Below are 13,592 nucleotides of genomic sequence, written 5' to 3'. Positions count from 1 at the left end.
GCGGCCCTGGGCAGCCTGGTCTAGCGTTAAATGGGGAGGTTGCTGGCCCTGCGTGTGGCAGGGGGGTTGGGGATTCATGATCCTTGAGGTCCTTTCCAACCCTGGGCCATTCTGTGATTCTGTTTTGATTACCAGGTCTTTATACTAGGTCCAAAGGGGAAGGGATGGGAGACAGATGTGACAGAGCAGGGCTGAGGGAACATTACAGCTGTTGGAGTTCGTAGGTAAAAACCTCCAGGTTGTCCCATTCAGACAGAGCTACCCCATGAATCACAAGGGCCAGAGGTGTCTCATTCAGACCGACATTCCCTATGAAGCAAAATGGTCAGCTTGTCACTACGGTCTTCTGATCTAGGCCAGTTTCAACCTGTAAAATATTCTTAGAAGCATTAAAATTTCTGTTTTGTCACAAGTAAAACACCCAAAAAGCGTCATTAGGTTGTGTTCACAATCTAAGATAACCACTTACAGGCCAATTTTGATATTGAATTTGAAGTCTGAACTTCCCCCTTCATTTTTCAAATGCAATTTTATTATTTGCAAAATAATACAAAGGGTACTAACAAAGTTTCCAAATTCTGCCCTAAAAACAACCCTTTGAGGAAGTATACTTAGTGTCACCTTTTCAAATGAAATTTCAAAAAGTGTCAGCTCTTACTGTGCCTCTTTATGTACAAAGTTTATTTCATATCCACACCTGCTGTCCCTTACACAAGAAAGATTTAATATTAAGAACAATAAAAAAAATAAAAACAAGCAGATTTTGGGAGAATATAAAAATTAACAAAACATCCAGTTTTATTTCTCACACAGCTCAGCAGCTTTAGAAATCAATCAAGTAAAAATTCATACACAGCAAACGTTTTTCTTTATCACGTGAACGTTGTATTGCTTGGTCCAGCCAACTCCACTGGGTTTGACCATACCAAAACATCTGCATTGAAAGAAGTCGGCAAGATTTCTGGAAGCATCCAAGACTGAAAAATGAGAAATACTCATTAATGAACCTACAAAAGACAACAGCAGGCATTAACAATACGTGATCCCTAGGGAAGCAGTAGTTAAGGGATAAAGCTGTCGGCAAAGACAGCTCTAAGAGAAGAAACACAACAACGTTCTATTCATCATTACTCATCTGTTGACATTTTTTAACCTGCGTCACATTTAATAGGGATAGAAGATGGAGTTCAACTCAAATATTTGCAGTTAACGCTAAGGAAGATTTCATCTGCTAGCACATGAGGAAATTAAGATTTTCAGTGTAACAGGGAAACTTTGGTAGTAATTTCTTTATGAAGCTAAAAGAATTCAGAAAGGGCTGGTTCGTAACAAAGTTCCCCCCCTAGACCTAAAGAACAGACACAGAGAAAGATGAATACACTCAAGGACATTGTCCTCCCTGCCTCTCTCTTCCTCTTGGCATAGCTCAGAACAGGCGTGACCAGCGTGCCCACAGATGGCTCAGGTTTGGCATTCTTGCAGCAGTGAAGGAGGCCAGAACTGAAGGGAAACACAGCTGAAACACCGCACACTACAGCACTTACTTGTATGGATTTCTCCTGAGTGAAAGAGGATGCTTAGAAGATTTGCTCTCCATCAGGAGGTTCATTCTCTCATGTGAGGTCAGTCCCAAGAATGCAGTCTTAGAGAAAGAAAAACACGAGTAACGGCTGAAATATGAACATGACAAATGTAAATACTGGCAATACCAAAAGATAATCTTTAATGGGGAGGGATTGGGAAGACGTTGGCCATATCTAACCACTAAGTAACTCTTGCCACATTTAGGGACTTAAAAGTTGATCTTAAGTTTCACTTAAGCCAAAAGAGAATCCTAAGCCATGTTAAAAAGCTGTTTCTTAGGTGGTTCAGAAAGCTCTTAACCTCATTTGCTTAGCCAACACCTCCCGGAGAACGACAAACTTAAAGAAATTTGACAGCCCTTATGGGGATGAAATTCAGGTCACGTTTTCATTGCGGCAACCTAATAACACACTGCTGAACTCTGCCGTGGAATTTCCAACTTGAGTTCGCAGGCCATTTTGGGACAGTAACAACAGCTTAGCTCAACCTTAATTAAACACGTTAGTTAAACATGTTTCACAATCAGAAAGACCAACCCAATGGAAAGGGTGCAATGGAAAGGGCACAAGAGGTGCAATGACAGAGGGACCAGGGCAACAGAAAACAATCTTTTCCCCTTCCCTTATAACACCTCCCTCATCTCCACAGATCTAGGCTCACAGGGGAAAACTCCACCAGGGAGGGATCTCCAGAAAGAGCTCCTCCCCCAGGGGCAGTCAGCCCTTCATTGGGGTCTAAGAGACGTGCAGCCAGGCTCCACCCCTTCCAGTCACACAGCTGAACTGCCTTCACCTGTGCTCCCAGGGCTGACCCAGTCCTTTCCCCAGGGGCTCCATCAGTGGCTCAGGCTGTGACTCAACAGTTCCCACACAACAGGCTGGAATTTTTGACAACGGTGCCATTAGAATTCAGATATAGGAATGCTGTGCAGAATGGATCCCACTTTTAACATCAGAATAACAAGTGCACACGTACCCGTGAAACTTGAAAGGACTGCTCTGAGGTTTAAGGGGAGCACCCAGATATGACGTCAGAATAGGAAAGCAGGTGCAATGCCTTTAAGGCAACACTTCACTTAGGGAAGCATGTTCATGTGGCAGCTCATGACGAGAGGAATGTGAACTGAAGCAAAATAATCCCTGGTAGAGCTGAATAGTTAGCCACAATGAAGCCCATCCAGTATGGAAGCAGGCTAGCATGAAGCTGTAGAACAGCCACGGAGAACAAGAAGTTATCTGCGTGAAGTACGTCCATGTCCATGTGCATGGTAACTTGTTATGCAGTGGTTTGACCAATCTGACAAGGTTCACAATCATTTCGTTACCTTTCTAACATTGACCACTCCTGTACTAAGCAAAGAATATTTGCACAAAGTGTTGTAGAGCAGTGTGCTCTCAAAACACCGCTTCCCACTCAAAACACTCACATGGATACGCCACTGCTTGCTGCTCTCGTTGCACAACCTTTACTTTCTGTGTCCATAATCCACAGAGGGAACATTCCAACAGCTGGCTGGACACTTTGTTCCCTTTTTACATTAAAGTGAACTAGTGATATTGAAATAATAATTACCTCTCGTCGTCCAGCTTTCTGAAATTTTGCTGCACACTAATTATTAGTTTTAGGATTTGTCTTAAACACCACCACCAACAAAAGAAGATTGTAACAGTGACAAGAAAGCAGTACTTTTCACGCTATTAAATAAACAAACTGGAATATTCAGCTCCTGTAGATTTCTAAGAGATGCTCAAAGCCTATGACATGCCTTAAAAAATACAAAACAAGTACAGGTTTTGCTGTTATGTCAGTACAGCAATCAAGTGGTTTTCCTCCCCTGTTCACGTGAATACGGAAAACAGAAAACATTGTACTTCTGCACACTTAAGACCACACTGAAACACAGGAAAGCAACTCACATTCACTCTGTGTCTACCACTGCCATACCTGGTTCATTTTACTCCAAGTAGAACACTGACTCATTTCTACAATACAGAACCCCAGAACAGCTTAGGCTGGAAGTGACCTTAAAGATCACTCAGTTCCAACTCCTGAGATGGGGATGGAACTAGACTGAGTTGCCCATTTGTGCAGTTATAATTAGTTATGCTAGCTAGGAATAAAAACCATACACAGGTCCCTGACAGCTAAATTGAAGTAAGTTCACTGATACATACACAGAAGATAAAGCAGCCAGACACTGGTCACAGTTAAGGAAGACAGGAACAACAGGTAGTAATGATGGTTCCCAACAGCTACATTTGAGTCAAGGAAGAAGAAAAAAACCAGCATGACATTTTAAGAATTTTGCAGTACTTGTATTTCTCCTCCACTTTACAGGAAAAAGAAGAATCTAAAGCACTTCCTACTATTACCTCTGCTGTCCTCAAGACATTTTGACAAAGCTGATCTCTCTCAACTTTCTCCTGTAAGCCATTTCAGTTTATATAATAGAATCAATTCTGGTAAAGTCAGCATTTGTCTCTTCTTTAGAGCACATCCCTGTTAGCTGGACGGGGTCTCATTATGCTAACACAGCTCTGCCCATGCACTGCACAGTTGTCTTGGAAGACTGAAAAACCTGTACTGTTCAATTTCATTGCTTCACCTTGATGTGTCCTAAAACTGCTAGCTCTTAAAAAAATAGAATTCTATCAGATAAGACTCTCGGGCAACTCTCATTAACCCCTGCAGTCTCTACAGTGTGCTCTTGCATCAGGTTTGCTCTTTAAGTAGATAAATGTTATTTCTGCAACATCTCTTAAGGCATGAAATTTTCAGCTTTGATAAAGCAAAGACTCTTACCTGTGCACTGTGCAATCCACAGAGAATGCTGATCATATCTGGCTACACATGAATCACAAGGAACGCAGTGCACAGATCTCAAAGGCTTCCTTACCTGTTTGAGCACAAAGGAAAGGAATACAGTCAGAGTAAAAGCAGCTGCTTTGACCAAAGCTCAGAGCATCACCTCCTAGGCACTAGCATATTTTATAACTATTAGTATATAGTGGGCCTCCAAAACAGAACACAGATGAGAAGTTTTCTAAATCTTACAAAAAAAAAAAAAAAAGAAAGAAAAAGATGGAATTTCTATTGTTTTTTTTAAATTAAGAATGAAACCCAACGATCTGAAAGCTGCTTTGTCACCAGAAGTGAGAAAATGAAATCTAGCCCAGAACAAGCAGCGTATGGAGCACTCGCATGACAAGGAGAAAAACAGGTATTGTACTGAACTACTACTGACTGAAAAACAGGTTTCAAAAAAGCAAAGGAATATCAAAACCTTACTTACAAGACATGACGTGCAGAATGTTCTGAAGTCCAAGCACCCTGCTTCTGCTAGAGCTGCAATGTTCTGAAAGACAGAACAGTTTCTGCGTGCACTTGGATCACGTTTTATGGGACCTATGAAGATTTGTACGTGAGGCCTTTTGCAGACACTGAGCACTTGGAGTGCCGAGCAACAACACGTGGAAATACCTGCGGTTCTGGAACAGAGAAAAGGGCCACAAGAAGGCAAGGACTCGTGCAACCTCACTCACAGTGAATTATTTAGGAAAGCAGCCCTCCCCCACACAGTCAGCCAGACTTCAAAAGGGATGAGGACAGAAACTTTTTCAACACTATTGCAAAAAGACTGGTAAGTATAGCCTATCTTGCCCTGATAAGCACTCACTGGTTCTCTGTGGGCACCAGATAGCCAATATTCACCAGTTCTGTGGCCACAATGTCAAAAAAAGTTAAAATTGTAGTTTAATCTCCCTGGCAAGCAGGAGAAACATCACCACGTGGAGAACAAAAGGAGACTGTAAACCACACGGTGTCACAGTCACTAGCTTAAAGGAGCAAACAAGTAACCTCCTACTGACTGGTAGTGCATTTCCTTTTTCTGTCGTTGTAAAACACAGCAAGAAAATACTGAATATCTGAAGATGCTCATCATTGCTAGCCTTCAGTACGGACAACCTTAGGAAAGCACTGTACCTCCTTCTCACCAGAGACAGCTAGAACAAGAACCTTACAAGACTGTTATTTATTAAATGAAATATCTGTGACTTTATGCCATAGGTTATAGCAAAGGCACCAGGCCGTACCATGCTTGGCTGAAGCTCATATTCCAATGAGAAGACCGAGGCCAGGAAATAACAGCAAGGAGCTGAAGATAAACCCACAGCAGGTTGGGTTTATCATCCAACAACCTACACTGCTTGATGATACAACTAAAATCTCAAAGATACATTTGATGATAAACGAGTCAATCAGAAGTGCAACCATGGTGCAGTTTGTCAGCTTACCTCTTTTTTTGTCTTTTTCTGAAGACTTAATATATCCAGGATCAGTCCTCCGGGCTTTATAGAAAAAATAAAGAAGACCCACTAGGCTGAGCATGACAGGGATCTCAACAATGGCATTGGTCACATGTAACAGTTAGATTAAGGAATATATTCTCTCATTACGTTTTGCCAAATAAATATTCTACAATCAGAGTGTGGTATTTCACCAGCAATACACAAAAACAAAAAGAATGGCGTTGACCTCTACAGAGCAAGGGTTTGATAGAAAGAGCAAAACATCACCTCACTAAGCCACAACCCTTAGGAATATTGCTGTGTTCATCATCTTCTGCAGAACGTCTACCTTTAACCCATACAGTTAGAATTCTTGCTTTTGTTTACCAAGAAAACCTTAGAACGCCACAAAGCAACAGTTATTGACATTTTAAGTACCTCCCTAACGGCCTTCCCTTCCCAAAACTTAATAAATAAGCAGGTGCCTTCTGTGTAAGAACACAGTGCTGAAAAGTGAGTGTAAACAATTAAATAGAGGTACTCATCAGTCCAAGACCTATTCAAAGAAAGGTAGAAATGAATGCACTGTGCACTGAGGATGCTGCATAACCTCTGAACAAATGCAGACTGGGGAACGGAAGGTCTGCTTCCAAGGGATACAAATAAATTTGTTTGCCTGACGTTTTTATTTATTTATTTTTAAAGCAGAAGCACGAATACCACCAACTGCCAAATCCTTGTCATTTAGAAATGAGATGCTTTTACAACTGCAGTGTGTGATGCACGTGTTATCCAGCTTTACTGCATACCAAAATACATTACTGGATGGTCCCAAAGAGGGAATATGGTCTACATATGGCATCTCCAGGTGACTCTACAACCATGCATATAACAAAGACATTTTGATATCCCAGTAAGATTAAAAACACAGAACAAAAACATCAGAACTACACACAAATACCTGTCAAAGAGAAAAGAAGATACGTATTTTCAGTCTGTTGTAACTTCCATTCAAACACAAAGCTATTTAACCCTGGCCCAACGTAGGTAAAGTAATCTTAACAGACATTTGCAGTCGCATGGCATCAGCTGGGACTGTTGGTCACTCCTTGCACAACTGGGCTTACATTTACTAGAAAGTGAAAGGGAAGTTCTACTGCATTGCAAAGGATATCAGGCATGAACCAGAAAAACCACGTCACAGACATCCAAAAGACGGAACTTAGCATCAGTGCTGTGGGAAGATACCTCAGATTCTTGACTCCCACAAACTGCCTGAAAGAAGATGAAAATAAAAGAGCATTTTTCTCTCACCCCAAACTGAACTTCGTGGAGTACAGACTTAACGTGGTTGTTTTTTTTAATTGATTTTTAAAACTTCACTCGGTATTCTTTAAGCCTCTGTTAAAGCAAACCAAAATTGCCACTCAGAAGCATGCTTTAGCCAGATGCACAGAGGAACTCGTGATACAGAAAAACATCTACTGAGGAGTGTTCTGTCCAGCCTAATTTTACATATCCGAGCAGCTGCACATTAGGTGAAAAGGACAAACTCTATTTATTGACACAACAACAGTATTGCCATTTCCAGGAACACAATTTAGTAACTGCTGTAAGAAATGGGAAATGTGCAAAACAGCTCAGGATACCACCAGGAGGTCTGGGGAACACAGAGGGTGGGAACGGTACATTGAAACTCATGCTATGTTGCAAATACAGAGGGAAAAGTTAAGATAAAGCACATTTATAAACTTCATAAATGGGTATCTCAGCTTCTGTCAGGTACAGGCATTCAGTAACATCCTCTTTATCTTTAAAACCAGCTAACATGCCACCTCAACACTTGTTTTCTCCTCAGATCTCAAGGATCAGAAACTACAATTTGACCATCTAAAGACACCACATTTCAAAATCATTACGAAAAGTATATATATTTAAATCCTTCACACAATCCTTTCTACAGTACAGCAAAAAAAAAAAACAAACAAACAAAAAAAACCTTCTAAGTGAAGCTGCAGACTCTGAAAAGAACACTGCATTATGTACCACGTACTGCATCTATTAGAATTAAATACACAGAAAGAGAGAAATCCAAAAACCTCACAAACTGGGCCATCCCAACCAGCAGAAAGAGAAGCAGGCATCCTTTCAAAAGCCAAGAATCAGAACTTAAGTTCATTACGTATCCTATGGCCCACAACACAGTCAAGCAAGATGCCAGCAGCAGGAACAGCTGTTAAAATGATCACTGTTAAAATATGACAGAATATTCAAGCAGGATTTATTCCAATATATACACTTAATGTAAGAACGAATGCTGAGAGACTTAAGATAGGCAACAAAGTGACACATCAAAACACAGGGGATAAGGAGGGAGGGAAAACAACAATGGGGTGGGGGAAAGGGGGGAACAAACACCCAAAGAACAGGAAGGTGCTTCTAAAACATTTCAATTTTTGAGTGTCCAGGTTTGGAAGCCTAGAAGATCCTGTTGTCAGAATGGAGGTAAGTTACAGATTATTCTGAACACGGAACGCTGAAGCTTTCCTTCCATTAGTGACATTACCTCGTATTTCTCCATCATTCTCAGTAACCTGTCATTCCTTTTGCTTCTCATTCTTCCTTCCTCCATTAACATATAAATGATGAAGCAATTCTGAGTTCGAATTGCAAGGTCAAGTGCTGTCTCTCCCTTTAACAACAAAGTTCATTTGGTTAGGCACTTAACACATCAATGTCTTCCTTTGTAACAGACACAAGAAATGAACTGAACTAAAACAAGAACTTACTGGCTTCTTCCCCAAACCCACCATTTTTCTTTAAGGCAAAGTAAACTCCCAGTTCTAACACGCTTCATCTGGTGCTCTGTAGTTCTAAAGACTGATATTTGCAATCAACTGCGTGCACACGAATCACTTGCTGAACTGTCTCTCCTAACCTGAAGCACTAAACAGCCTTTTAGAACATGACATATTACTGAATATGATCCCTTACTGAAAGGGAGCTTTCTTGTTTATGTTAACTTTTTAAAACCAAACAGTAACATTCTAGGAGTCATATATTAAAAGAAAAGCAAAACAACTAGCAGATGGAAAAGCTGTGCAGCTGAATACACAACCCAGAATTACTACACTATGCAAGCATCTCTATGGGAATCAATAGTTGCAACGTTAATAGTTTTTCCTGCCAGAGTTTACAAATCTTAGGGCTAAGACTTTCACGTGACGTGCACTTCTGAGTGTACAAACAGGCACTGACAGACACTGATCTTTTCAGGATGCCACGCTCATCTTTTTCAAGACCTTACCAGGCTCACCAGACACAAAGCAGCATTATTTTTGACAAACCTGGCTGAAGGCCTTACTTGTGGCCATGCTGTAGAGAACAGCTGACTCAAAGCAAACAAAAAATAAGAAGAGAGAATCTGTGAAGGCTGCAATACATTTGTTTGCAGTGATCAGGTGTTCACTAAACATTTCAAACCATCTCCACATTCTTACTTTGTGTCACACCACAAGCAAAGTGCTCAATTCTTTTTGGAAAGCATAGGAACTCTTGCCTTATTCCCCCCATCCATTTCAAAGAACATTCAGAGGGGAGGGGATTCAGGTATTTCTTCATATTCATTTTACCCATTAATACTACACAGATGAAAACAACAGAAACAATGAAAGAAATTGTACCTTGACATTTTTTATGTCCATGTTAGCACCAGCTTCTAGCCGTACCTCCACTGCACTAACATTTCCTGATGTTACCGCCCAGTGCAGCGCAGTGTTCTTCTGGACGTTGTCCACAGCATCGAGGGAGGGGTTAAACTTTAGTAGAAATCTTGTGGGCTCTGGTCTAGATGAAAACAGAGTTAACAAACAGAACATCAGCTGCATTGGAATCTTTTGAACACTTTATTAACAAAAAACATTGCTAGCATCTGCAGCAAAGTAACAGCAGATACAAACGTGTTGTCTCTCAACAAGCTCATCAGCAACGGAGCCAAGCTTAGAAAACAGAACTCATCCTTCATTTCACCTTCATTTCTAGGAAAGCACAATGATACACCAGCTGGTCCAGCTGCCAACCTAAACTACTTTAAGATAGCTCTTTTGGGGGTGGGTCTTTCTTTACTGTACCAAGTTAGCTGCTTCATCATCTCCTATGTCTTGGATATGTACTATTTTACAACAAGCAGAAGAGAAAAAAATGTCACTCTAACAAGAGTGACAGAACCAGAAGAAAAGATTCGGCATTGCACCTAGGAATGAGTGGACAACAGATTCTTTTAAAAGTTATTCCCCACTTAGCCCACCACTTTTTGTGCTGATAACATTAAAGGCGTAAGTCCGCTGAAGTCTGCTGTGTCTATGTTCTAGGAATAAGAAAAAGATAGTAAGTGATGATCACGGATTTCAGTAAACAAAGTTAAATGGTCAGATTCTTAGCTACGCAGCCACACCACAGCAGCAAGAGGAAACTAAATTGTACCTGCCAGGAAGCCAATTTAAACAATTTGTTTTCCTTCCATGGGTCTTGAACAGCATTCATTTCAGGGTATGCTGAATGCCCATTAAAGTGACTTCAAATTAATCAAATACATCTACAGAATTCCTTCCACTGACAGTATTTCCTGTCCCCTCTTGATAAAAAAATATTATAAATTCCACTTTGGAAAGCAACAATAAATATCTCCCTTGTGTAAAGGAATAAAGTGCATAACTGAATGTTCAAGTACATAAAACTGGTTCATTAAAAGAACAAAATACGATCATGTATCAACACATAATTATTTAAATGTAGCACATATAGCACAGGGAAATACCAAATACATGCTTGTACTTCAGGAGATAACATTTAAATTCCACAAAGCATTTTCAGAGCACAACCAGCTACTTCTGAGCAGAAAATAACACCTGGGACAGTGGCAACGTACCTGGCCCTTTGACATGAGGTAAGCTACAATGGGCACGTGTTGAAACAGCACTGCCAAATGAATGCTGCTGAATCCTTCCCCATCAATAAGGCTGGGATCTGCTCCACACTTCAACAATAAGGTGACCATGGGTAGGTGTCCTTGTCTGTAACAATATATGAGACTACAGCCATAACAGAAAGCTTGAAATCTTAATGAAAGCGTCACCTTCACAATTCTTAGACACTCTTTTAGAAAAATCATATCTGGTTCTTAAAATTCCATGAAGAAAACTTTATGATTTTTTCTTTAAGCTGAAGGTCTGTATCAGAGAATTAGGTAGGATCCAAGAAGCCAAGTCTGACCAGCACTGCCCTGGGAAAAGTTCAAAATGCAGGTCTGCCTGAAGCACAGATGCATGCATAACACAACCTGACAGCCTGCAAAGTTGCCAAGAATCAGAGAACAGATTTCAGTGTAATTATGGACATGCTGTCAAGTTCTGTGTAACTCAGCAAAGGAAACACACACCATCAATTCATTTAAGATGACAACAACACCAAAAGTTGCACAAAACGCTGCTGTTAAGACCAGCAGATTTATTATGAGAAGTGGCAAGCAGCACACCTGATGGCCCAGTGAAGGGGAGTTGAATTCAAGTCTCCACCTAGCTGATCCACTACTGCACCTTTGGAAATATAGTACCTGCATAACAGCAACAGAACAAGAATAAGGGAACACATAATAAAGCACGAAAACATTGTGCTGAGGATAACATAGGTGTAATAGCAAGCGGCTTGCAATAAGCAAGTTTTCTCTAGAAAAGCAAATGGATGACAACATTTTTGCAGAACAGGATGCTGCTTTGAGAAAACATGTAAGAAAATGCGCAGTAAGTAGCAAGGCCTTACAAAGACAATTGTAATCTTTGTCAAATTAAACAAATCCAGGAACACCTAATGATTTCATGTACCACTTAATTTCACACAGAAAGGAAGTGTGGTAACTACACCTCACTGACATTTTCACAAAGGTGGTTGTGTTAAAATTCAAATTTTAAGCTTTTTCCCTCAAGCACCACACACCGTGGCTGGCAGCACTCACGATCGATAGCGACAGAATGCTCAAGATCCTTTCCCGTGGGCTACAGAGCTTACTTAACCAGCTCCTGTCTGTTGCTTATTGCTGCCCAGTGCAGAAGAGTCACATTTTCTTTGTCTGCTTGTTGAACATCGTATCCTGCTTCCACCAGTTCTTTGCACCGCTCTAGCATTCCATACCTTAAACGAGGAAAAGAACTGACTTTATTTCAAATATCTCCCAATTTAAACAGCGTCACACACATGAAAAATTCAATCTCCATAAGTCTTGCTCAAGAGCTCCACTTTGCATTCAACGGAGTTTTTGCAAAAAAAGCTGGTCTGAGCCTCGATACGTAGAATTTTCTACCTAGCAACGTTGTTATTGCTGATGATGACAATATTTATAATAGTATATACACTTCAAGTGCTTTCCCTTGGACAAGCAGGTGGCAACAGAACCCTACCATTTTCAATTTAAAAAATCCCACATGGAATAGAAACTTTGCCCAGGTGAGACAAACACTTACTGAGTAGCCTTCACAATATCACACGTGCCAGGGTCTTCAGCGATCGGCTGCAGTGCCGGCAGCACCGGCACATCCTTCTCTCTGCAGATGCTACGGCAGCTGCGCACGTCAGGTCGGTGAGGCCCACGGCAATGGTTTTTACACTGCTGGGAGACAAAACGGCCATCAGCAAACGTCGTGACAACGCTGGACACCACAGCGCCCTCTTTACAAGGCACCCTTCTTGCCACGTGCATCCGTGGAGATGCGGCACCGAGGGGCACCGGGCGCGGTACGGGCGGGTCGGGGATCTCAGGTCTTCTCCAACCCGAACGAGTCCAGTGTAAGTAAGGAAGTGGGTTTCCAACGCAAGCGAAACTTGGAGCTTCCACTCCGAGCGGAAAGGTGGGAGGACAGAAATGACACCGTTACGTTCTATGAGACAGAACTACGCGGCGATTTAGTGACCCCGTGCAAAACCAGCTGCCAGCGGCACACCTTTCCCAGAGCAGCGACGGCACGCTACAGACCACCACCCGTACCCGCACGTTCCGAGCCGCAGCACCGGGAAGCCTCCCGGCAGCAGCAGAGCACGCCCCGCACGCAGCCGCGCACCGCAAGGTCCCCCCAGGCCTGACATGAACCAGGGTTTCCCGAGCGCGTCCAGAACCCGGGAAGACCCTTCGGCATCACCCGTCCGTCCCACGGCGGCTGCCGGCCGCCAGCGCCCGCCCCTCACCGCGAGCCCCTCACCGCCGGGCCGCCCCCGGCCATGCCGCCGGCCGAGCTCCGCTGCTTTCTGCTTCCTGGTTACCGGCACGCGGGGCGGGGCCGCGAGTTACCGAGAACCGCGAAGGTGGCAAAACGCGGCTGCTTCAGCTGGGGTAGTGCGTGCAGACCTGGGGCCCCTAACACGGGAAAGACAAGGAGCTGGGGCAGCGGGTCCGGGGGAGGACTGCGAGGATGCTCAGAGGGATGGAGCACCTCTCCTGTGAAGAAAGGCTGAGGAAACTAGGCTTGTTTAGCTTGGAGAAGAGCAGGCTGCTGGGAGACCTCGTTGTGGCCTTCCAGTGCTTGGAAGTTGTGGTTCAGACATCTGGACTGTGAAAACCTGATGCAAGCAGAAAAGACTTCTTTCACTAGAATATGGTGAATGAGTCGGTAAAGAGAAAATAGTTCTGAACAGAGGTATGGAAAGCTGTATGCACTGCTACTGCTTGCTTTC

General features: G+C 42.5%; 1 protein-coding gene across 1 annotated transcript; it reads right to left on the bottom strand.

Annotated features, from left to right (window-relative positions):
- Positions 1-510: 510 nt before the first annotated feature.
- Positions 511-13,194, bottom strand: LOC128085624 (palmitoyltransferase ZDHHC13-like). Its single transcript, XM_052693312.1, is given in 19 exon segments — positions 511-960; positions 962-977; positions 1,545-1,640; positions 2,722-2,839; positions 2,842-2,880; positions 3,759-3,836; positions 4,387-4,480; positions 4,877-4,942; positions 5,884-6,005; positions 7,048-7,148; positions 7,973-8,106; positions 8,440-8,565; positions 9,557-9,720; positions 10,176-10,239; positions 10,801-10,945; positions 11,407-11,484; positions 11,937-12,059; positions 12,389-12,531; positions 13,121-13,194. Coding segments are annotated over 19 exon segments (1,842 nt in total). The 5' UTR covers positions 13,142-13,194; the 3' UTR covers positions 511-846.
- Positions 13,195-13,592: the final 398 nt, after the last annotated feature.

This window comes from Tympanuchus pallidicinctus, unplaced genomic scaffold (genome assembly GCF_026119805.1).
Source record: "Tympanuchus pallidicinctus isolate F22 unplaced genomic scaffold, pur_lepc_1.0 scaffold3, whole genome shotgun sequence".
Taxonomy (NCBI): domain Eukaryota; kingdom Metazoa; phylum Chordata; class Aves; order Galliformes; family Phasianidae; genus Tympanuchus; species Tympanuchus pallidicinctus.
The sequence above is the reverse complement of the archived record's forward strand: the minus strand, read 5'-3'. Positions and strand labels throughout refer to the sequence as shown.